General features: G+C 29.5%; 1 protein-coding gene across 2 annotated transcripts in view; it reads left to right on the top strand.

Annotated features, from left to right (window-relative positions):
- LOC107454945 (glutamate-gated chloride channel) overlaps positions 1 to 24,792 on the top strand; it is a 116,661-nt gene extending 91,869 nt beyond the window's left edge. Inside the window, exons 4-9 of one of the 2 annotated variants that reach the window (XM_043040940.3) lie at positions 3,392 to 3,456; positions 10,545 to 10,765; positions 13,999 to 14,081; positions 14,156 to 14,296; positions 16,408 to 16,799; positions 17,387 to 24,792. In XM_043040940.3, the coding sequence (XP_042896874.1) occupies positions 3,392 to 3,456; positions 10,545 to 10,765; positions 13,999 to 14,081; positions 14,156 to 14,296; positions 16,408 to 16,799; positions 17,387 to 17,743 (1,259 nt within the window). In that variant the 3' untranslated portion in view covers positions 17,744 to 24,792. Of the gene's footprint in view, positions 1 to 3,391; positions 3,457 to 10,544; positions 10,766 to 13,998; positions 14,082 to 14,155; positions 14,855 to 14,947; positions 15,106 to 16,407; positions 16,800 to 17,386 lie in introns of those variants that run through there. The other variant, XM_087157196.1, reaches the window with a different exon arrangement.
- Positions 24,793 to 27,265: the final 2,473 nt, after the last annotated feature.

Genomic DNA, 27,265 nt, shown 5'->3' on the forward strand with positions numbered 1-27,265 from the left:
TTAAATTATTTTTATTCATAATGTAAAATTAATTCAATGATGAACATAACTCAACGATCATAGGTGAACTACATCACTAAATTAGTTTTCCTAAATATTTCTGAAACCAAGTATTTATTTTGTTTATAGTTACGCTTTTATAAAAGTAATTTAAAATCAGCGGTAATTAAAATGGAAAATGAGTTATTTACTGAGTTATTTAACCAAATTAATGGAGAGATAATATTAATTCGCTTAGTGAGAAGCGAACGCTCTAATTCCTGAGCCGCCACGGCTCAATAAGTACTAATTGAAATAACAAAAATTACTAATCGAAATAAAAGTACTAATTGAAATTAAGAAAAGCTACTCTATATGCAAAACTATTGGAGAGAAGGTGCGAATTTGTTTCAGAGAAGCGTGAAAAATCTCCATACTATTATTTACGCTGATGATGCTTAATTCATTTTGATAATAGGCACTACTGGTATTAGGGTAATATGTCCAGTTTTAACATGAACCAAATATACTAATATAGTCACAATGCATTATCTCAATGTATTTACATTATATATAATTATTTACTTTATATATTACATTATATATATTATATATTACAATTAAAACTGCATTAATACTTGGAAGCTTTAATACAGATACTGCAGAAAGAGGTATTTTATGACCCTTTTAAAGAGAAATAAGTATTAAGAAAAATCGCTTGATTGTGGTAAACTTTGACTATCATCAGCTGGCATCAAGCAATAACATCCTGCCAAATGAATACAGTTAATCTTTATTCTGATTGGACGAACAACTAAAATCGTACTTCGCATAGTATAATAAAATAACGTAAAGCCACCGGGGAAAACAAAATATAATAAATACTTTTTTTAAAATTATTTTAGCTTTTTTCATTCTTTTGTTATGTGCCTTTCAATTGTGTACATGAATTTGTAGTGTTTGATTAGTACTAATAAATTGATTGTTTTCCTTTGTTTTGACTCTGTGCGAAGAAGGAGTATACAGTTTGTTTTGAGTAAATATTTCGCAAACCAATTTATATTATTATTCAAATTATATTCGTTTCTTTGCTGAAAACTGAGGACAAAATAAGGAAAACTAAGTGGGAAAAGAATCGAGTTTCGCTTCTTTAGTGTACATTAAACTGAAAAAAAAAATAAAGAAAGAAATAATGCGTGCTAATCATAATCATTCAAAGGATTATCCTGTATATTTCAAATGTACTAATTAACTATAAATTAAATTGCGTATCACTCTTAAAAATGTACTTTCTGTGAGTAGACTTTTTTATGGCTTTGAATTCTTGATGATCATATGGATAAATACGGGACGTAACCGTAATCTGAAAAATAAGGTCTCAGTAGTTCAGCCAAGTCTGGGACCACTAATTTCACTCTTAGCGAATTCTAGGGAACTTTTTTAAGCAAATCAAAAACTTATACATGCAATTATAAAACTTGTTCACGTAAAGATAATTCCACTTAAAAAATAGTTGAATAATTATTTTTAATATTTAATAATTTTAATAAAAGTGAGAAACAATTTTAAACAATGCGATGCACAAATATTGTCATAAATTATAATTATTTAATTTTAAATAGCAAATCACAAAATTTGAACAAAATCTGTCGGCTAGTTTTTGAGAAATAAAAAACTTAAAATAAGACTTTTTAGAAACTTTGTTACTCAGAAACTGTTCAACCTATTTAATTCAAAATTTGGATTTGCGTTTCTAAAATTTCACAGCTAAAAATGGCGTAATTTTTTTTTTACTTTGCAAATCAAAATCTTTTCGACCATTTGCATGTAGGAAAATAAAATATGATAAACAATTATTATTAAATACTTATTTTTGCATGGATGAACGAATTTATAATTATGTGCAAAAAGTTTTCGATAAGCTTAAAAATTTCTAAAGATAAGCAAGATAAGCAAAAAGAGAAATTCATATCAACAGGCTAAACTTTCAACCATTCTCCTGGCTGAAATAATGAGACAATCTATATAAATTTTTCTTACACGGTGGCAAAGAAAGCCTTTATTTCTTTTTCGCGGTGGTAATAAAGAAATGAAATATCAAGCATGTGAGCTTGATAATGAAGCGTGTAAGCCTGTCATAAACGCTAACGTTCATAAACTTCTGAATGAAACTTTTTTTCTTGCGAGGACAATGAAAAGCAAAAACAAACTGAAGGAATTGAAAGGTTAATTGAGAATTGAAAAGTTAAAAACGAATAATTAACATCAATAAACAAAGTTTTCTATTCTGTGTTTTTATGATACTTATGCAAGTTCAATAATAGTAATTTTATTCATTGTAATAATTCTAACATAATAATTTTATTCATTAAGAAAATGAGTATTTGTCGTGTTTTTACAATTAAGTATAAACAGTAAAAGCATTGCATTATATTGCAGGTCATCTATTTCAAATTATTTTTTTTTTATTCCAGTAACTAAAATATTTTAATTGACAAAGAATTTTAATTTTTTGAGGAAGAATTAAAGAGTTTAAATTATTAAGATTTTATGCTAAAACATATTTCAAATATATTTAAATTAGTAGCGAGTAAGGCGAGAATGAATTGCAAGGCAAGTCATATAAATATTTCATAGTAGTCTTGGGAGGGAGAGGGTGAAGAGCATATATATGTATTATATATATATATATATATATATATATATTATTTAATTATAAATTTATTTATATCCTCGAGTTGTAATTTACTATTTTTACCAATCTTCTTTTTTACGAATCCACGTGATTTTTGACAAAATGTCAATCATATATTTGACGTAATTACTTCCACACTCAAGTGTCCGATCAGTGCAGTCTGAGAGTTCTCTACATTTTTTTTTCAATACAGTTTAAAATCACTTAATATTTATGACAAGATGATACAAAAGGTTAGTGCTCTTGCTTGGAATGCATATTTATAGTTTTTTATTCATGGATATGGCTGCGCACACGTTCACTTCTAAGCCTTTTAATCTAAGCAGTATTTCTTAATCAATAAAATAATCGGTATCTTGATTTTAACCTATGCTTTTCACTTCATTCATATCCTCAAATAAAAAGGCAGGCTACACACTGAGGAGGCAAACGATAAGAAAGAAGCAGACAGGTGGCGAATTCCTATACTTTTGCGTTTGGATACGCAGAGGTGAAGTGCACATTCATGTATACAAAAGTATAGAAATCAGCCTCTCGTATGTCTCTCAACTAACCGCTTGCCTTCTCATTGTGTAGCCTGCCTTTGTTTCTTCACTTTGGGGAAATGTTTGCTCAAAAACTTTGTCAAAATATGTCAAACAACTTTATTGCTCTCTGAAGCTATTCTCGAAGAAATTTAAAAGATGTTGATTAAATGTTTTTGTTTTGTTTTTTCAGATAAAACTGTTGTGAATGTGACTGTCCTCTTGTTAACCCTCTCTTCTCCGGATGAATCTAGTTTAGTAAGAATTTTTTTTTAATAACTCACTACTTTAATTAATATCAAACATTTTGTCTCGTCCAAATACAAAATTAAACACACTACAGAACATTTAACAAAAGTTAAAGATTTATCTTTTAAATCACCTGAATTACAATAATATTGTTTAGTGTATTCATAGTACACACGCTTTCATTATAATTGTTTCGTTTATTTAATAAATTGTTTTTATTTCCTTTTATTTAAAATTATTTGAAGTTTCTTATGGTTTAAAAAAAAAGAATTTTAGTCATTGAATTTTGAATTAAAAATTTGATTTATAAATGAAGACAACGGAAGAAAAAAAATTTCTGTCAATAAAAGCTGATTCGGAGACAAAAACGATTTTGCACTCTGAAAGGAAGGGCTCAGTATGACCCATCTTCTCTGTGTAATAACTCTCGGGGAAAACCGATTTTTCGCGTTATTGATTTTTCAAAACTTAGTATTCCTCAAAATGCAACAGGCGGATATTCAATCACCATTTTTGTTAAAGATGAACACAAACCATTCTCACCCCTTCGCCCTTAAATTAATTCAAATAAAATGTTATAAATGAATAATTTCTTCAATGTTAAACAAAAAACAGTTCGTGTTTCGGAAGAAATGTGTTTTCCTAATTTAAAATGTTCATCCATTTCTCGCTTTTTTTAATAAAAAAAAATTTGCTTAGAATTTTAATATTTTGAAATGTTTTCTTTTATCATATTTTACATCTTTAAATATAAGCATAATAGTTACATTGCAATGTCTTGGGTATTGAGATCGGAATTTCTGGGTATATTACAGATGTAAATTTATAGGTGATCTCTTACCCAAAAATGCAAGTTTATGCAACGTAAATTTGGTACCACTATTATAAATTTATAGAGCCGCGATGACTCAGTGATTAAGGCACTGTGCTGCCATTGTAAAGAGTCAGGGTTCGATCCACACCGATGGCTTAAAGTCCACCCAGCTTCAGATCGATTGGTTCTAGCTTGTCTAGGAAGGAAAAGCAGCCTGTGCTCAGTGCTGACCACAATGCCTCAATCATACCGTTGGTCACGAAATTGTTGAGCCTTATCCTCCGTGTTCCCCTGGTACACTACGGCTGTTGTGGGATTGCTTTACTTTATTATAAATTTATAGGACCTGTGAAAACATTGTAAAGTCAATTTTTGACTTTCATCATCATCATAATTGGCCTGACAACTTAATGTGGGCCAATACCTTCCTCTGAAGATTTCTCCATCAAAAACTTTAAAAGAAATAAATAAAGACTAATTTAAAAAATGTTCTATGGGATTTAGGCATATGGACTGCATCACATGACGATTTTATTCGTTTCTGTTAATTAAATTTTTAAAAAAATTATAAGAGAAGCTTATAAAACAGATACAAATGATACTTACCCATTTTGAGCAGTGTTCATGTTTCATAAACACATATTTTGAACTGCGTCCATTTTCTAAAAAATCTTCAGATGTTCCCCTTTTCTTAACACGCATTTGAACTATGTGTAGTATAAAAAGGTCCTGAAAAATTACAAAAGTAAAGCGCTAAAATATTTCACTAATTCTTAGAAATGATTTTATTTGGTCCATATAATGTAGAATGTTTGTTTTCAAGAAATATCATTGATATACTTCTGAAATATTTCAAATAGTGTGTAAATATTTCTGAAGTTTTAAATAAATATTTCATACGAGAAGATTACTTCGAAGAATAATTTCATTGTCCAAGTAGTTTGTAGTTTTCATGTTTCAAATAAACGTTATTATTTCGCATTTTTTAAATTAAAATATTTATTCTTCAACAAAATTTCAACAAAAAATATCTTAAAATTTCTCAAATCTAAAACAATTTATGTTCTCATAAAAAAAGAGTTTAAATTTCTTACATATTACATGAGCTTTCAATTCACCAAATTTCAAATTAATTGTTTCCATTCTTAATTATCTAAATAATTTTTTTTAATTCTTCTCGTTTCAAGTAAATTATTATTATTTTTCTCATTTTAAATACTTTTTTTACATTTGAAATTTAAAATATGAAATAAAATGCTCTTTTTCTCACATATCAAATAAAACTTTTGTAAAATTTTGAAAAATTTCTATTTCTTCGCTTCGAATTAAGTAAGCTCCGTCAACGCTAAGAAACTCATTTCCCCGTTTTAAAAACTGAAATTTTTTTAATATTTTCTGTTCCGATCAATGCAAATAACCTTAAATATTACAAATTCTTCTTACCCACGTTACAAATAAACTCTACAAATTTTTAAAAATTTCAATAAGACTCTTAATCTTCCACCTTTTAAATGCGTATTATTTTATGTTTTCCATTTTAAATATGTTGCTTTCATTTTTCATACTTCAATCGATATTTTACAATTAGTCACAAATTAACTAAAGCATTTCAAATAAAAATAATTATTTCATATACATAGCTTATACTGCTTTAATTTTTTACCTTTGGAATGAAACTTTTTATATTATTTTCTAACTGAAATGCTAATTTTAAGCAAATAAAGAACTAACCAAACATAGGTTAGTTTGTGAAAAGTTTAAGAATTCATTTTAAAATACATTGATAGCTCAATATACAGTGTTACATTTCTTAAGCAACATATAAATTTAATTTATTTCGGATAAAGCATTACCAAAAATTTTTTACGTAATGTATTAGGAAAAAATATGTTTTTACCTAAATTAAAGTGTACTTTTTGAAATGTTTTAAACTGATTTATTTGGTGTTTGCATTTGTTTATGTAATGCACATTTATGGTAATATTACAATGCACAAAAAAAGAAAAGATAAAAATGAATCCGTGAACATTATTTTCCATTTTTAATAAAATAAAAAACAATGTCTTATACGTATATGATTATAAGCGCATCATGCACATCGTACTGTTTAAAAAAAAACATTTTATTTTTTAAATTTTTAAACTGATTTATTTAACGTATGTTGTTATTTATGTATTGCACGTTTATGGTAATATAACAATGCACAGGAAAAAGAAACTAAAATAAATGAATTTGTGAACATTATTTTCCATTTTTTATGAAATAAAAAAACAAAGTTTTATACGTATATGCGATTAGCTTTATATGTGCATCGTACTGTTTAAAAAAACATCATTTGAATTTTAAAATTTATTAAAATTATTTATTTTATGTATGTTGTTATTTATGTATTGCACATTTACACGGGAATATTACAATCCGCAAAAAAAAGAAATAGATAAAAATGATTTCGTGATCATTATTTTCCTTTTTTAACACATAAAAGACAATGTCTTACATGTATATGTGATTAGGCTTATATGTGCGTCGTACTGCTTAAAAAATGTCATTTACTCTTAACCTTCATGACGCAAATCATTGATTTTAGGTTGAATAACCACTGCTTTACTTTTACGAACTTATTTTATTTCCATAACCTGAGCTAAAAATTCGATCACTAGTATTATTAAGCCAGCAGCAATGCTCTAGATAGTGAGTTAAGTGTATCTAAAGTTAGATCGATTGACTTAGATGTTCTAAATGTCAACGTAGAGCATTTTTTTATTTGAAATATCTATTTTTTATTGCAAAATAAAATACATTTCATACAAAATTAGATACAATTATATATTTTTCTTATTGTTGTTGAACATAATTAAAAGATTACTTAAACGAATATAAATATAATTTAAGTATGTTATGCATAGAAATATAAAGTAATGGTAAAGTTAATTCGAAGGAGTTACATATATCCTTACGAAGATTGGGTTTACTTAGTGCGACTAACAAATAAAAACATCAATTTAGCACTGATATAGGAATTATTTATTTGTACTTTATTCGCGCTCTTTAGCTTTATTCATGTTACATATATGTATTTAAAAATATTTTCAATAATTTTATTTCACAGTAAGATTATCCGGATGTCTCTGTTATTAGAGTACACTTTTGCTACTAATGAATAACAACATGATTATAACACTGATAAAAGAATTATTTATTTGTATTATTCAGGTTTTTAGCTTTATTCATGCTTCATATATAAAGTTATTTTCATTAATTTCATAACACAATAGGACCTCAAATATCCGAATGCTTCTGTTAATCGAAGTCAATTACCAAATATAGTTTCTTTATTTTTTTGTTATCGCAAAAAAGTTGCACACACGTAGTTTTTTTTCTAAATTTCAATAATGTGTTTTCATAATTCAGTCATGCTCAAAGCCTCCAAAATAAAGAAAAACACATTTGAAAAACCTCTTTATAACTGTTTGACAGAAAGACATTTTTATTCAATGATAATATTGAAATAAAATGTAAATACTATGTAGTACTTCCTTAAAAAAAATCACTTTTTTAGAGTTTAGCTGGTGAAAATATATTAAAAGCGAAAAAAAAAACAATGTTATTGCTATAAATAATTGGTATAGGATAATTGAAGTCCTACAGTGTAACTGCTGTGCAGAGAGTAGTGTAAGAACTTTTGCTAAAAAGCTTCACTGCGTAATTTGATTGAAACGAAAATGGCCTGTACCCTGTATTTAATTAGATATTTATCTAAGAAAGAAATGAATGGAAAGGGTAAAAAGAAATTGAATGAAACGGAAACAACAACGGAATAAAAATTGACAAAGAAAGAATGAAGGAAATATTTTTCATGTTTTTGACACAAACGAAACGTGAAAAAGTAATAACAAATTACTTAATTTTTTTCTTTAAAAAGAAAAAACTCAGATATGGAAGGGTTATTATTCGCCGAAATTATTTAAATGAAAGTTTCTATTGAAAAGCTATTCAAATTTATTTATTTTTTTTCTTCTTTCAAATAGTAAAAATCACGTCTTATAAGTTAGTTTACAATTTAATAAGTAATAAGAAAACTTCATTGCAAAAAAAAAGGTATTTTTTATGCATTATTCAGGCTTTTATGTATTATTCAGGCAAGATGCCTTATAAAATTAGTTAGCCGACTTCATTTATTTATTTATTTTAAATGAGAGTTAGACAAACGTTGAATGTTAGCGCAAGTTTTTTCTATCTTATTTTTAAACAAGCACATCTCTCGCTTATTTCTGGTGACAAACAGAGAGCACCAAAAACTCGTACGAAACAGTAAAATAAATACAATCATAAGACTTTAAATATCTCAAAAGAAACGAAGATGGAGCTTTCCGTCTTCTCAAATAAGGTCTTCATAATTTATTTTATTTCATAATCGGCGTTAAACAGCCGATCCAATTCTGAGTTTACTACTATCAATGTTAAACTCCGTAGCTTTGTAATTTTGAAAACAACCCAGGTGACAAGGGAACTCCTGGATCAAGTATTGGGACAAATGGAAGACTTTTTGATGGAACTAAACCGCATTTGTGCGATAGGAAAAAGAAAACCACGAAAGCCTACCATGGTTAGCCTGACGACAAGGGGATTCTAACCCATGATCCGTCTACCACTGAGGATATTTTACGTCAGCAGTGTTGTCTCCAGCCGAGAGAAAATTTCGTATCAACCAGTCACAACCGGGATTCGAATCTAGGTCACCTCATTCGCAGACGAACGCTCTATCGTTTTAGCCACACAGGTTCAAAGCCTTCATTATTTTATTTTATTACCAACGTTGAACAGCAGGCCCAATTCTGAGTTTATGATTATCAATGTCCAACTCCGTAACCTTATAATTTTGAACCTAACGAAAATCTCCCACTGTTATTCGGTGGCAAGGCCTTCATGGTATATTTCATATTTGTATCATTTCTCGTTAAACAGCTTTTGAACTCACTTTAAAACAAAATATTTGCATTTTACTTATTGTTATAACGTTACTTATTTTACTTATTGTCATAACCTTACTTATTTTACTTATTATATTATTACAAAATATTTTCTTTTTACCACGGTTGGCAAAATTAATGATTTTTTAAATAATCAAGCAAACGGATTTTTTTGTTGTTTAAATCAGATTTTTTTTTTCATTTTTAAATCAAGCCCTGAGAAATTGCATTAATAACACTTAATATATTTCAGAAACAATATAGATAAAATATTTAATGCTTTCAACCGAAATGTTTAAAATTGTTATTTCTTTTGCTACAAACTAACAGTGAATATAATAATTGAATATAATAATTTTTATTCAAGCTCGACACCCTTGTGAACTATAATTAAATAAGTAAAGTTAAAAAGTACTTGCATTTAAATAAATTTGAAACTAAATAGTTATATTTAAAAAATGTTATTAAAATCAAATTATTTAATGTATACATAATGAAAAATTATAATTTTGAGAATTTCACGCCATTTTTCTCCACACTTAGTTTTTTCATTTATTATTCTATTTTTTTTTTTTAAATAAAAATAAAAATCACAACTTTAAGAATTTACTCATAAATTATACTGTGTAAAATCTTAGTAAGTATTAAATAAACGCTTTACAAAAACAATTGATTTAAATAAGGGGGTTTAAATCGTGCTACCCTAACTTTTTACTACATTATTTTCTAATTGCGTTTACTTTTAACAATAACAGCTAACATAAATAAATAGCAATGATCATGATAATAGATAACACTGGGGAATCATTTTTTTTCTGTTGCTTAAGATATTTAAGCATATTTCAGATACTTTCATATCGCTAATTTCAAATGTGCAATCGGCTTTTATCTCCAAGTTACAGTTCTTTTTAATGACAGTTTTATTTCTTCTATTTTTTGTTGAAAGGGATAAGTTTAAATCTAACAAGATTTTTTATCTAACAAGAGGTCACATAAATGTTGCAACAAACCTGTAGGGGAGTTAGGACGCACCATCAAAGAACTCATGCTATTATGAGCTGTTTCTTCATGAGCTTCTAAACAAGTCGTAATAGGGAAACGCCATTAGTCGCTTACGACGGCATTTCCGTGCATAGATTACTATGAAATTTTAATTCTGGTTAGGTAACCCAACTTTATCACACATTTATGCGACCCCTTGTTATTTATAACGTTTTTAAACTTGTAAATTTCGGCAAAAATACTGGAAATGTGATTTGAAATAATTGAATCCTGGAAACTTTTAAATATATAATTCCTTGTGTATGTTGTAGAAATACGAAGTAGAATTTCTTCTCCACCAAAAATGGTACGATCCCCGGCTGAAGTTCGACGACGCTGGAAAACATCGTTACCTGAATGGTCTTTTGCACACAGAGAACATATGGCTGCCCGACACTTACTTCATCAAGCACGGAGAGTTCAAATATCCCCTGATACCTGTACACATAGCGCTCAGGATCTACCCAAACGGTTCTGTGATATATTCCATGAGGTATTTCAACAAATACAATTTCATTAATAACATTGTAATGTTGTTGTGGTTTACGTATGCCTGTTTAGGCAAAGGTTAACATATTAATAAGGGCTGGGATGGCCTAGTCGGTAGGGCGCTGGGCCCATGTTCGAGAGTTCTCATCCTGCCGGCCGAAGACTCCCCGTGTAGTAAATGGTGACTATTGCACGTTAAATCTGTCGTGTCGCAAAGTCCTCCATGTTCCCATGACAAATCAATGCCTCCGGGGGTACTGGATTGGAGATGGAACACTCTCTGATTCAGGTCAAAATTACGATCTGTGGATGAATGAATAGATGTATGAATAGGTCCGTCCTATAAGCGGGTGTGACGTATGGGTAAGGCAGAAGTCGAATTCTTGGCCATAGATGGCGCCACCTGAAAACATGAACAATCGCACCCTTTTGCCTAAACAGGCATACGTCAACAGCAATATTTAATAGCAAATGCTTCTAACAATATCGTGATAAGTTGCACTTTTCCACAAATAATATCTTTAATTAAATGTATAACATTAAATTTTAAATTACGCTAACTGATTTCGGTAACGATACCTTTAAAATATTTTTTAACTCTTATTATTTCTTTATTTAAATTTAAACTTGCAACCCAAATATATGTAAGTTGAATGTTGTCATTTTTGACATGAATTTTAAAACTACAAATAAATGAATCTATTTTTGGTAAATTATTTTTTATAATTTAGACTATTTTAAACCCTCGTACTTATTAAAGAAAAATTTATTTTTACTTATTAAGTATTATAATAAACAGTAAATTATTCAAAATTTGCCTGTCTAAACATTAAGAGATATCTAATCTCTTAATGTTTAGACATTATCTAAACATTATTTTATCTAAACATTAAGAGATATTTGATTAAATTAAAAGCATTTTGCCTACTTTCAGGAAATACCAACTCTTCTAATTTTAAGTATAACATCTATGTTTTATCCATGTGTGGACATAAAGTATTAATTATCTCTAAAAGCTTTGCAAGGACTTATAAGTTATAAAAAAGGAGGATAAGTTATAAAAAAGGACTTATAAGTTTGTTCTTCATCATAGTTTCAAAGAAAAACAATACACTTATTATCTTTTAAGCTATCAATATCCATAGAGTCAGCTTAGATTTATTTTAAATTAAAAAAATTTATAACTTAAAAAATGAAATAGCGAAACAATAAAGCCAACAGTAAGGCTATCAGATAAGATTTGGATGATATTCAACTTTTCAAACATTTATGTTTTATTCTGAAACACGTGATAGCTTTTGAAGTAAATGACTCGTATGCAATTTTATGATGCAGTAAGCTTCATTTAACCTGAAAATTACCGCGCTATTTACGCTGCATTTTGAAAAGGATCCAAGCACAATAACGCGTATAACGTACCTAAATACTTTTATTAAATACGGAGGGATATTAAATATTGAGTATGATCAAAGCCTGGAAAAAATTATAAGTATTCTATTTTTAGGATAATTTAAGACCTAAAAAATTTATGAATGCTTTTTAATTTTTTTTAAAAATAATTTTAGCCAGGTTTAGTGGACATGACTGTGGTAATATGAGTGATTCAAACCTGTAAGAAAAATGGATGCTTAAAATTTTCTTCGTTTTTGACGAGATAGTTTCCTAAGAAATGATTCAAGGGAATGTTTCATCAAATTGCTAACTTCTCTTGTTTAAGGATATTTCGTCAAAAATATTAGTCTTCAGTTGACAAGGAAATGCAACATGAAATGAGTTCTGAGTTGTATTTCGCTAGGCTTTACAATCATTTCGTCACGAAATCCCGTGCCTATTTATTTTTTCTTAACCAAACTCAAACATTTGTCAAAACTGCTGGGATTCGAAGCGTAGCTTTCGATTTCGGGAAACCAGATCGGCAAACGAGCTATGCTGTATCATATCGTCACACTATGCAAACAGTTCTAAATCATTAAAAAAAGCTGGAGAGCTCCCAGCATACACTGAAAAGACACACAAGTGGAAAAGCAGCTTCAACAAATATTTCGGAGTTCGGATTTCGTCAATAAGCACGTGATTTCGAGACGAAATGATAGTAAAACATAACGAAATGCAGTTCATAGATTGCTAAAGCGTCACAAATGATGGTTTTATTTCTGAAAGTGTAAATTGCGCCAAGAAATGTTAACATCCTGAATAATTTTTAATCTAATGAGAGGAAGACTAAATCTCACTAAGACTCACTAAGACTAAATCTTCATGGTTTGAGGATCTGAAATTCAATATGCTAATTGATTTATGCAAGTGATATTTTAAGTTACAAAATCAGACCCAAAAAGGTACCTTTTCAGTGTAAACACACTTTTTTTTCTACGGATTCGGATTCTTGAGTCTCAAAGTATGGGAGCCAAATATCGTCACAATCTTACAGTCTAAATAGCTTGAGCAAAAGAGCAGTCGAAAGTTTGAACCCCGATTTGTTAATTTTCTTTTTCTCATAATTAACTTTGTCAAGAAGGCTTTTTAACGTTAATTTTTAATTTCAATTAAAAAATAACTTTTAGCAATTATTTGCTCTTTTTTATTAATTTAAAGTTCCCGAAAACTTTTTGAATTTAATATAAACAATTGTATACAAATTTTTTCATTATTTCAAATGGCAAAATACAGACTTTTAACAAAGTCGATCGAACAGTTAACGAGAATTTTAAATGTACGACTTTTTGGTAATTTGTTAACACATAAAATATTTCATCAATTTAAAAAAAAATCGAGTAAAGAGTTTCCACGATATAGCAAAAAGTGAAATAAACATTGAGGGATTTAAACTTCTGACTTATTTTCTGTCTAAGCTTTTGAGATCATATTTTAAGGATAGAATATCCAAATCCTTCTACAACAAAAAAAAGGTATGCTAGCTGATTTATACTGAGAAAGTACGTATTTGTGTCTGGTTTCGTAACTTAAAATATCGCTTGATCGAATTAATTCACATATTTATGGTTGGGCCGTCAAACGATTAAGATTGAAACTTGGTACGTGAAAAACTGATAATAAGAGCAAAAGTTACTAAATCACTTTTTTTTTCTCATTTCTCAAGCTTTTAAAGAAAGAAGGAATATTTTTGTTCAAAACGAAATGGTCAGTTAGTTTTAAAATTTAAATAATAGTTATTAAACATAATTTTGAGTAATGCTTCTTTTCGTCTTGAAAAATAATTAAACCTATTTTTTTTTCCAGGCGTAGCATGGTATTGAACTGTCAGGGAAATCTTCACATTTTTCCTTTTGACAATCTTAAGTGTCCCTTTGCTTTAGAAAGCGGTGAGTCTTTATTTATTGTTCAACATCGATTGTAAATAAACTGCTGCATTATTAAATGACATCTTTTTTCACAGTTTCTCACGAAAATAACGAAGTGGAGCTTCAATGGTCAGAAACAGAGCAAAGAATAACGGGAGCCACCTCCCTTCGACAACAGAATGCCTATTTAGTAAAAAATGTTACCGGTGAATGCGGGACACAGCATACGTGGAGAGGTAATGAAATTAAATTTTTAAACTATCGACAACAGAATGTCTATTTAGTAAAAAATGTTACCGGTGAATGCGGGACACAGCATACGTGGAGAGGTAATGAAATTAAATTTTTAAACTATCGACAACAGAATGCCTATTTAGTAAAAAATGTTACCGGTGAATGCGGGACACAGCATACGTGGAGAGGTAATGAAATTAAATTTTTAAACTATCGACAACACAATGCCTATTTAGTAAAAAATGTTACCGGTGAATGCGGGACACAGCATACGTGGAGAGGTAATGAAATTAAATTTTTAAACTATCGACAACAGAATGCTTATTTAGTAAAAAATGTTACCGGTGAATGCGGGACACAGCATACGTGGAGAGGTAATGAAATTAAATTTTTAAACTATCGACAACAGAATGCCTATTTAGTAAAAAATGTTACCGGTGAATGCGGGACACAGCATACGTGGAGAGGTAATGAAATTAAATTTTTAAACTATCGACAACAGAATGCCTATTTAGTAAAAAATGTTACCGGTGAATGCGGGACACAGCATACGTGGAGAGGTAATGAAATTAAATTTTTAAACTATCGACAACAAAATGCCTATTTAGTAAAAAATGTTACCGATGAATGCGGGACACAGCATACGTGGAGAGGTAATGAAATTAAAATTTTAAAATATTAAGAGAATACAACGTTTGGACACTCGCAGGGAAAATTAATACCCAAAATTTATTTTTTTATAGAAACCTTGCTTATGTTATTATAAATGATACATGAAAACTCCCAAACTCTCCCCTCTTTGGAAGAAAAATGGTGATAGAATTAAATTTCTTCTAAACAGGCAAATGTGCCATATTTTTCGATGTAATTGTATGAATTAAATTGATGTATGAAATGAATGAGACTGATTCTTAGACAATCTTGGACTAATAGTTTTTAAGTTACAAGAGTTTTAGGAACAACAAGTACGAATTTTTACTTGTTCTATTTGCGCATCTTATTTGCTATCTACTGCTGTTGGTAAATTTTCTCTTTCGCTTCGACTTTCTCTGCCATCCTTCCCTAAATCTCTGGAATAAACTCTACAAAGGCGCCTGTCTCCAGCTTAGCAAACACCAATTCCAGATGGGAGACTTATATAATCTTTATCTGTCGGGAAAATAAGAGGAAAATCAAACAAATCTACTGGAAAACCATCAATGATCTATCAGTTGCAGATGTAACCAATAGGAATATACGTTTACATTGGGATATGAATACGAATTGTTCAGTAGGAATAGTGCAAGAATTTATTAAATGATAGTGGGACACTGATCTAGTTCGGCCTCTGACTCGACTAGGACATCTCCCTATGAGTTTTTAATTTCTATCTTCAAATAGTCTAATTTGGAGTATTTGTTTTTTGAATTCTGTCTATTAGAATAGGTACATATATCAATTTTTTTCATTCTCATATAATATATTCTGGTACAGTATTATAAAATTGGTGCAAACTTTTAGAACAGCCTAATAATTTAAGCGACCCTTAATGCGTATATAAAAATATATCTACTCAGCTATAAAAGCACGAACGTGAGTTTCAATATATTAAGTAAATTTTCGAAACTGGATTATATTGATTCATAATAATACTCATAGTCTTAAATATTTATGAGCTAACATGCTTTTACATATTAATTTAGTACAACTCCTTAACGATCGGTTGATTTTCAAGAAAACGGTCATAAAAGTGCCTATTTTGCTAAATACACGTATTTGATTAGTGCTGACATCTAGTTTAAAATAAACTAACTATCTACAATTACCTTAAAAATATCCTGGTACTGCCATCTGGTGTGTAAAATGAGAAATAAAATTTTTTCCGGGAAAAAGAAATGAATTAGTTTCATTCTTATTGGCTCGTTACTACTGAACACTCCAGCCCGGAAATTTCACGGGAGCGAGAAATAGAGGGAGAAACCTCACCCCGTCATTTTCACGGGAGCGAGAAGGAAGGGGTTAAAAATTGAAAAATTAAGCATTTTATTATGATAAAATATGTAAAAAAGTAAATATGAGACATCGAATTAGTAAAGAAATGTTTTCCAGGTACATTTTGTTTTCTACTTTTCAGGAAATTACAGCTGCTTACGAGTACTGCTGGTTTTCACGCGAGACAAGTCCTTCTACATAAGCACCGTTTTTGTTCCGGGCGTCGTTCTGGTGACAAGCTCCTTCATCAGCTTCTGGCTGGACATAAACGCCGTGCCCGCACGGGTTATGATTGGTGTCACAACTATGTTGAACTTTTGCACTACTACTAATGGCTTCCGTTCCACTCTACCGGTCGTTTCCAATTTAACGGCCATGAATTTGTGGGATGGCGTGTGTATGTTTTTCATCTATGCCTCCATGCTGGAATTCATCATCGTCAATTACTTGTATCGAAAGCTGCCTGGTACTTCTGGTGGTCGTCCAGTTTCGGCGCCCGTGCCTGAATCCCTCAAGAACCCGTCCCTTGCCCAGGTAAAGATCAGCTAAATACAGTAAAAAAAAAAACATTTTTTTTTATCTAAATAAATCAGCAATTCTTTTAAAATCGAATTTTAGGTGACCATTGGCTTTTTAAATAATTTTTATGCTATTATCCTCACGTAAAAATTCATAACAATAGTTCTACTCTGTTCAACGCTCCCGAGTTTTATTTTACTCTGACAGAGATAGAGATTTTCTTGAACTCTGACAGAGATAGACAAAGGTTTGTCTTTTCTGCCTAAAATCCGTAAGCGACCTCATTGTATCTTGGAGACTTCAGCATTCAAAAACACACAAAAATAAACTTCGATAGCAGTTTCTTTTCTTATTTATTTATCCATGATTATTCATCGTCATGATCAATGAATGAATTCTAGAGTATGATGAATTCGAGAATAACTTTTTACCCTGTACAAGAAGTTCAACATTTTGCAAGGTTAACCCAAAACATTGGAGAAATTGTAAGACTCCAAACAACAAGAAATTTGTTAAACTATCTAAATCTTTAAACTAGTATTTAAAATGTAAAAACCAGACATTTGTGGGGCATAGAACTGATTTTTTTCCTTCCCTTTCAGACCAACAGCCGCCGAGTCTTTTCGGACACCAACGTCCAGCAGCCGACCCAGCCTCAGCAGACGCCTGCAACGACCCCGAACGCCGTCCTTCCCCCAGCTGCCACAGAACCCCCTGCAGCTCTGAACCATAGGCTGCAGAGTGACAAAGCTAGGGCCGCTGCTTCTGTTTTTGCATGGCTCAGACGTCCTCAGCTATTTGTCACTCCCGATAGTCGCAACAGGCAGAGACTTGCTAAACAGATTGACAACGTATCGAAGGGCGTCTTCCCCTTGCTCTTTGGCATCTTCACGGTCGGCTTCGTCCTCACTTTCGCCGTCATCAAGCCATCGCAGCAGGAGAATTTCATACTGCTCTAGCAACAGAAAGAACAAACCTCTAGTGGCCTTCTTCTTTCTTCTTCCTATCGCTTTCCGAAATATTCTTTCATTTTTTATTACTACTTATTTTTTGGCTTCCTTCCATGCAATCTTTGTGCCTCTTCCGTAAGGTGATCAGATCCGACATTTTTGTACCTACCTTCACAGACAGAAACTTTGTGCATTTTAATACATTGGGATATTTAATATTTTAAAACGTGCAAATAATATTGACAAACATTTCTTAAAACTACACCACAATCGTCATGAACATTAATTTTTAGATCGAAATAAAAGTTTTTAAAAGAAAATAAATAATTTTCAATAACGGAAAAACTCGCTTAACAGTAAAACTTTTTCATTAACATTTTTGTGCCATAAATTATAGTCAAGACGCATTTCGAATTATTGCAATTAAAGTTCTCAAAACCAAAAAAGATTGACTAAAGGACCCCAAGTTCTATTGAACACTGTTCACCTTACTTATTATGAAACCATCACAAAGCGGTACTGCTCTCAAAAAATGCTCAAAAAGTTCAATCAAAAATATGAATTAACAATATTCATTAACGAATCTTTTATTTTCAGTTATGCATTTTTATGTTACTGTGTGATGATTCGTAAAAGAAAATGAATAAAATCATTAAAATTGGGTTTCTGATCTTAAAAATGATTCCTGTATAAATAATAAGTCTTTCAATACTTTGACAAACTGCAGCAAAATACTGTTAAATATTGTTCCAAGCCGTTTTGTGATGGAAGTGGATATGACATCATTTCTGAAAGCATGATCAATTACATATTTCAACTTTAAAATAAAAGCAGTTCGAAACATTCAAAAAAAATATTCACTACTAAATTAAGATTTTTTAACTGTTTAAGTTTTCTAAAGCAAAAATAACAACAAAAACTGCTTTTAAATGTCTGCTTTTCAAAATAAATTATTTATTTTTTTGCTATTACACATCTAAATAAGTTTCTCGATAAATATTTCACGTTTATGAATGTTTAATATTTAAACTCGATGACCAATGCACTATTCTTAAGAATATTTTCATTGCAGCGTCAGTGAAATTACTTAAAGAGAACTTATAAAAATCTCATAAATGGATTGCATGAATGTATCCCGATAAAATGAGAAATTAACAAATAATATTTTTTATATACAAAAAAGGATTATATTTCCTTAAATTTAATGATAACTGTTAATAAGAGAAAAATAAAATAAACATGCATTTTAAGAAACATTTTCCCATAAATTAAAAAAAATATATTATAAGAATTTATTTCTTATAAATGTACCCCTTTGCATTTAAAAACATTCACCTTTATAATTTCATGAAAATCAGTGAATTTAGTGCCACACATTTAGATCTTTTTGTCAATTTTAGATATAGAAAAATATAAATATTCCTCATAGTAATCTAAGAAATAAATTTTTAAATTGGTAGTCATTTTTTTTTAGCTAAGCAAACTTGTTAATATTAACATTTCATAATCTAAATTGTAATTCAAAAATTATACAGTAACTCATCAATATAAAGCTAGGGAAGAGTGAGACACTTTCAGTCACATAAGTTTTTTAGACAAAACATATAATCATATGTCTACTGTAAAGAAAAGAAACAACGCATCTTCGGTTTAAGATCGCTCTTGAATTTTTAAAAATAGTAATTCTAATTTAAAATGAACTTCAAACCTAGTTTATCTAGCCTTTTTATCAGGGTTCATTATCGCCATACACTGGGTAAACCGTCCTTCAATTAAAAGTTATTTTTGTTTAAATTAAAAAATTTTATTGTAATTTTAGTTTTACGTCATACACATTTATTAAGTGGATTGAAGTTCTCCTTTTGTAAATGATGTAATTATTGTATTGCTTTCAAATCCATAAATATTTTACCCCGTATTCACACAAGGCCTCACATTAAGCTCGTGACGTCACAAGACCTACGTAAAACTGATTTTTCACACCCGATTCTCCTAGCCTGCTTTCAGGCAAACATTGCGTCGCTAAGACATTTTCGAGTCTGACTGGAATTAAGACGTGTGATGATTGGCTCTTTTCGTCACGTGGTTATTTTTCATTAATTTTTCCAAAGTGGGGTTCTTAACACCAGGAATGGTGTAAATTTGATAAGCCTTTTTTCAGGCTAGGGACGTCAGAAGACTGCTTTCAGAGGCTTTTTATCAGTCCGCATGTAAATAAGGTGTTAGACAAATGTAAAAACAACTTTCAATTCCAAATACGATATAAATACTTTTAGAGCTTTATCTCATGATAAAACAAAATCTGAAAAGCAATATTTTACTGTATTTGTCTAGCTATCGTAAATATCCAGACGACATCTCAATTCGGGATAATCATCAGGGATGGAATGCAGTAAACTAAACAAAAACTTTTTAAAGGGTAGTCTGTTACGTATCAATTTCTCTTACACTATATAATGCTCGGATCAAACATTTAATTAAAATGAAGTTATTAAATAATGCCTCACTAAAAATAAAAATATGCCTTTCAATTATTATACTACAGATGTATTGATGATATAAGTTCAAAAAATGCAGTGATTATTACAAAAATCAAGAACAAGATGAACCTCGTAACATCGAAGCTCGTAAAACAAAAAAATTAGGCACACATAGGGAAATCATAAAACTCCTAATGTAATTTGTGATTTTTCTTATTTTTGTCAATGGTGTTTTTCATACTAGAGATTGGGCCTGTTTCCTAAGGTAAGCACTAAAATAAAACAGGATGCTTATTTAATATTCCGTATAACCAGGTGCAGCCTTTAAGTCAACATCTTCATGGTGTTTTTGCTACTGATACTCCAGAATTTCTAAATTCATCGCTCTGGAATTATGCATATGTCAATCGTTTTATGTGCAATCATACTCCCTATTAAATCTCGATAGGACTTCAAAGTTACCTTAATTGAACGCCATAGAAATATGTGAGATATGCGGAACGGATAAAATGCCAATGTCAGGACCCCTCACCGAATTGGTGAATTTGCGAGCAGCAACTGGCTTAAACTGGAAATAACATACCAACAAAGCCTCGTTGCTAACCCAATCCAAGCAGTTACGAAGCATAGAGGCGGAATTACATTAATTGTTTTAAATTATGTAAATTATTTCGGATTAAATTATGTTTTTCAAGGAGTGATTAATTTTTTGTTGAGCTTAAGAATTAACGGTTAAATCAAGCTGTATACTTTTAACCTTAATTACATATTTTCTAAAAGTATAGCGAGAATTTCGAAAATAGTTTTATAAAAAAAAATATCTCAAAATTTTTAAGGTAATAACCTTCTCTAACTATATTAAGTTGGTAATGTGTAATATATTCATTAAGATGCATCATGTAATTGATCAGGCTTACAGCAATGATCCAAATGTTCCAAAAACGGTACCAAACCGTTATCTGTTTATACTAAAAGCTGTTGCCTTTACAATTTATTACAAGTATGTGTTATCCCAATCTCCAATTTTACATGAGTTGGGGAATGCATTGCTGCTTTTGTAGCAAATTAGAACTCTATGATATAAGAAGAAAGCTATTTTCCTCCAGCAATTATTTATTTTTTCAACCTGATAAGCACACCTGTAATCCAATTTACAAAAAGCAGAGGTAACCTAGAGGAATGTGTCAGTTTTTGCTTGATGGTAGTTACAAACGCGATAAGCAATAATTGCAAGACAAAGTAAATAAGTCATTAAACACTACATAAATACAAGAGAAACTGAAATGTTAAGTTGTCAAAGAAAAAAAAGATGGATGATAAAGTATTATTTCTTACTAAAACCAGAATCATTTTTGTATTGAGAAATCTAGATTTCCTTTTGACTTTTCGAGTATAAATAATAAATGTTTTAAGATGTTAATTATTGAAATAGGAAACTGAAATTTTAAGTTGTCAAATAAAAAATTGGATAATGACAAAAATATTATTTCATAACAATTAGTTCTTATTTTACTGCAAAGCTTCAACTTGTTTAAACTTTTAAAGAATAAATTTAAAGAAAAAAAAAATTTAAATTTTTTTTTCACCATAGTTAAAAACATACATAAAAATTTATTCAAAAGTACTTCATATTTTGACTATTAAATAAAAACTTAAATTTAAAAAAAAAACAGCTTAAAAGATTACAGGGAAAATATTTTTATTAAACCTATTTTTGAATATGTACATATTAATTAAAAATTGATACCTATTTGCTAAAATACTGCACTTAAATTATAAAAAAAAAATTGAAATTATACAATATAAGTCTGGTATATGTACAATATATATAAAAGAAAAAAATAATATTTTATGAAAAGGGTTAATTTTCTTCTGATGGTGATCTTGTATTATAAAATGTTATAAAAGAGTGAATAATAACTACAATGGGTAAAAATAATTGTATGAGCTTTTTTAGGTAACCTCCTTCACAACAAAATTGAACAGATATAGTAGCATGTAGGTAGGAGATATATTGACGAATTTTTCCTTAACTTTTAAAGGTGTAGGTTCCAGAATTTTATGCTAGGACAGATTTCAAGCTTTTAAGAAGCTTTTTAGATCTTGGAATGATAATTAAACTAAAATAAAAGAAGCTAAAGCTTCGTTTCTACATTTATAATCACAAAATCACAGCCTCAAGATTTCTTACACACATTTCGAATTGCCGCATCAGAACAACTAACTGTAAAAACTGTTTCATTTGAGTTAAACACAGAATTCACATTAGGATAGCATTTTTATTATTTTTTCATTAATAGACTTAGTAATAAAAATAAATGTAGCATTGTAACATATGTAAATAGCCAATGCCAAAGTAGCTTTAACAACATCTGCCTTAGACTGAAGAAATAAATAATGATTACAAGTTAGTAACTAATAAGAAGTTGATAAGTGAAATTAACCAATGGAATTTCTGGTCATTTATATCAACTAAATTTTGGCATTTCTCAACAGATTAATATTGTTATTAAACCCTAGTCCTTTTTCCTAAAATCTGCATGTATAGAAAAAAAAAAGACTGTTTAAAAAGTGAAATCCTAAAATGATTTTGTCCTTAAATACTCTTGTGTAATTTTTTAAAAAAAATCCCTCTAAAGAAGAACATTATTATTATTATTTAATAAAAAATTAAATGAAGCAGATCTACTTATTCAAAGTATGCTGACTCATGATACATGAACTCGTTATATCAAATTTATTTAAAAATAAATACCGGTGACCCTACAAATACCCTACAAATTTAATTTTAAAAAATGCTCGGTCTAAAATCAAATATTGGAATGATAGAAAATTAGCGTTAAAGATATTTTTTAATCTGTGATTAATGTTATTAATTAACACCAACTTGCAACCATTCATGAAAGCTGCTTTGCACAAAAAACTACATATATTTAAAATGATAAAATAATTTTTGAAGTTAATAATATACTGTACGTTTCGTAAAACTTCTGAAAATCATTAAAACTTGTCTACTTTTTCAATGTATGACTACATTAATTCATAATTATATTAACATTAACGAATTCCTTTCAAATAATTCTAATTTTGTTATATCTTTTACAAAATTTTAAAAATGCTCAATTCTAAAATAAAATAATAAAAATTTCATGTAATCATATTAATCAAACTTGTTAGAGAACTAACCAAATGGCTGTGACAATTTTTATTATTACACGTTAACGAATTCCTTTTAAATAATTTTAATTTTGTTATATCCTTCACAAAATTTTAAAAATGCTCAATTCTAAAATAAAATTTTAAAAATAAAAATTTTATGTAATCATATAAATCAAACTCTGAAGAGAACTAACCAAATGGCTGTAACAATTTTTACCAAAATGTAAAATAGAGAATTCAATAGAGTACTGTGAATATGCTTAATGAATTGATTCGAAAAACTATAAAATTGATGGGTTTTTTTTAAAACTTTCAACCATTATTCTTATTTTTAAACGATCTAAATCTATATATTGTTCCCAACACTTATAATGGATATTGTTTTTGTTTGTTTTTTTTAAAAAATAGAAGCTAACGCTTATTTAGTTACTTTTTTAAAAAAAAATATTGCTGCCTTTCACGAATAAGTTAGCAAATTTCTATTTTTTTAATCAAGCACTATTTGCTGTTATATACAATTTACAAAGTTCTTATTTTTGCAATTTTTTGAAGTATCTAAAACGTGTTTTCGCGAATGTGCGGAAATACATCAAAGAAAACAATAAATCATAGTTGCCATTACTTTTAACACATTCTTTGATGCAAAAACCGCAACGCGAAAACGCGAGTAGTCTAAACGTGACCGTTTTCTGAGAATCGACTTAAAATTGACCAAGGAGCATCACCTACAAATAGTCTACCAATAAAACTAGGCCTATCACCCTCCATTAGTGAGGCCATCAACTAGACCATTTCACCATTAAGACTAGAAAATGAATCCATTAGAACGTTTCACCCACAACTAGACTGTATTTTAACTAGGCCGTTTGACCACAGCCTGATCTAGGTATTACAGCTAGCGAATTTCACCAACAGACCAGTTCGGGCAGTTTCACAAATGACCAGTCCACAAGCCTAATAGACCCATTTCACCCTCACAAAGATAATAAAGATAAAAGCGGACTATAGATGAACCTAGATAATTTGCATTGGCTTAAAATGAAAAATTCGATACTTAAAAAAGAAAAATTCATGCACATCTGCCATCTCTTACAGCAAATGAAAAATGTAGAATAATTAATTGCTGAAATAGCTTGAAGGCTATGACTATGCTTTACAAGGCTATGAGTGAAAATTGATTTCTGTGAGATCAAGATCTGCTTCATTAGCAATATAGATCGGACTTTGTATATAGACTAAAAATTGAAGCTTCATGCATGACTTGTTATACAGTTTCTCCTTTTTGCAAATGTATACTACTTTTTTGACAAATGCAAATATGTGAGCGTGAGCTCGATATACTGTACAGTGTATACAGTTGTTATTGTTCATTATGCATCATATTATTATCTAATTAATAAATACTCATACATCAATAAATTTGTGTGTTTCTGTGTCATATTCTGCCATATAACATAAGTTACTAGAGGTATTTTAAAACTTGAAAATGAAATAAACTCATACATTATTGTCAACTTGAAAAGAAAACAATGAAATATACAATACAAAATAATATAAATTTTATATTAGCTATTTTATTTTATAACCGTCAATAAATAGCCGATCCAATTTTCGGGTTAATGGCTACGTGTTCAACTCTGTAGCTTTGTAATTTTGAACCCAATGCAAAAGACAAGGGAACTCCTGGATCAAGTATTAGAAAAAAAAACTTTCATGGAGGACTTTTTGATAGAACTAATCTGCATTTGAGCTACAGGGAGAGGAAAATTACGAAATCCTCCCACGGTTAGTCTGATGGCAAGGGAACTGTAATCCTTGATCCGTCTACCACTGAGGATGTTTTACGTTAGCACTGTGATCGGTACAAGCCGTGTGCGGAATTTCGAATTGACCAGCAATCTATGGAATACCTTATTGGGCTGTGAGCGCTCTATCCCCTGGTCTTTGCTTTGGCTCTTTGTTTGTTATTGAAAAATATCTAAAATGTTTTTTGAACAGGGAATTTTAAGGATTTTTATTGCTTACAAAGTACATTAACTATACTACATGAATAGCTATAAATTTAAAATAAGTGTAATGTTTTCCATATATGATGAATATTAAATAGACTTGAATATAAATTGTTATTGTGTCTACTATATTTTTTGAATACAAGTATGAGTAAATATTTAATTCATATTAAACAGTTATAATATATTTGTTAATTAACTTAAAAATAGAAAGTTCTGAATTAAAAAGAATCAAAATATTAGAACATTTAAGAACTGATTACAGTAAATGAGGCTTAGCAAAACAAGCAGTAAATTGATTAAAAAATCTATTTTTATAGGGATTTATTCAGGAACTTTACCACTTTAAGAGTATTTTCTGAAAATAGACAAAAAACAGGACACTTTTTAAATTTTTCCAAGAGACGATAAAATAAGCAAATGCCAGTAGAATTGACAGCTATATACATATAAAATTTCTAACTATAAAACTATCATGCTAATTCTAATACATTAAAATATAAATCAAGTTAATTTAAATGCTATAAAGATTAATTTTTTCTAAATAACTTTTGTTACACCAATTCATTAATAGTATTTGTATAACTAACAACATTATTCAGCACTGTCTTAGATTATTGTTAACAGCAGTTCAAATTTAAAATGAAGGTACACTTTACTTTCTTTCATATATAATTGAATTATCATCTTAGATGCCATCATCACAGTTGGCCAGACAGCATAATGTGCGCCAATGTTTTCCTCTGATGATTTCTCCATAACAACTTCCTATTTATCTTTTATCACCAATTCTTTTCATTAATTGCCAGAAAATCAGACTCCACCAAATCAGCCCATTCCCCACTTTCACGTTCCAGTGGGTCTAAAAAGCAATATTTTTTTATTGAATTGTCATCACTCATTCGAATCACATGGGCCAACCAGTATATTTAATTTATTTTTACACACAAAGATCTCTAAATAGCAATTTTAATTTATTTCTCCTGACGCAAATGAAAAAGCTATTAATCTTATGCATAAAAAAATGTTCCATCTTTTGTTCAACTTAAAATAAGTATTTATGTTTTTATTTTACTACGTTTTTATGTACTCACTTTCCTGTTTCTCAGGGCGATACCTTGCAATCGAAATTTCCAACTGGCTACAACATTCAAATTTTCATTGCAGCTACATGCCTGATGAGAGGACACATTTAGATTGACCACTACTAACTGACCTACAGACAACTACAAACAGATTAGTATTCATATTATCATTAAAAGGGATTTAATTTATAACCAGGATTCTAGCCACTTTCTAACAAACTAAGAGATCAAATTTAAAATTGAGTTCTATGCAGGATAATAAGATAGATTTTAATTGTTACCAGAATGCTACAAGCAGAATTAATCAATATATCTTATTACTGCCAATAGGAATTCATCATGAATTAAAATTTTGACCACTTTATTAGTTAGAATTATAATTAGAATGTTCTAATTTTAACTGCATCTCTGAACTGGAAGAGAATCAAAGTCACAATCCTTCCCTGGCCACTGCAAACTAAATGTACTGCTAAAAAAAATTAACAACAAATCTGTGCCCAAAGAGTTTCCTAAATTGTGCCAGCGAAATTTATTGTTTTCAGAGAATTTCAATTCTGACATAAACAAATTTATAGACACAAAACTAAAATGAAGAAAATAATAAAATTAAATAAAAATTTCAAAAAGTCTGTTTTTCAAGTAGACTAGATAAGAGAAAATTTTACAGTCAGATATGAAATGAGAAACATGGGCTGCATCACTTTTGTAATAAACTTCTATCCCCCACCCCCAAGTCTTTCAAAAATGATGCATTCTACTTTTTTCTTTTTGTTGGGTTTGACAAAACTAAAATTAGAT

Source organism: Parasteatoda tepidariorum, chromosome 2 (assembly GCF_982258835.1).
Source record: "Parasteatoda tepidariorum strain Cologne lab strain chromosome 2, Ptep-v5.0, whole genome shotgun sequence".
Lineage (NCBI taxonomy): Eukaryota > Metazoa > Arthropoda > Arachnida > Araneae > Theridiidae > Parasteatoda > Parasteatoda tepidariorum.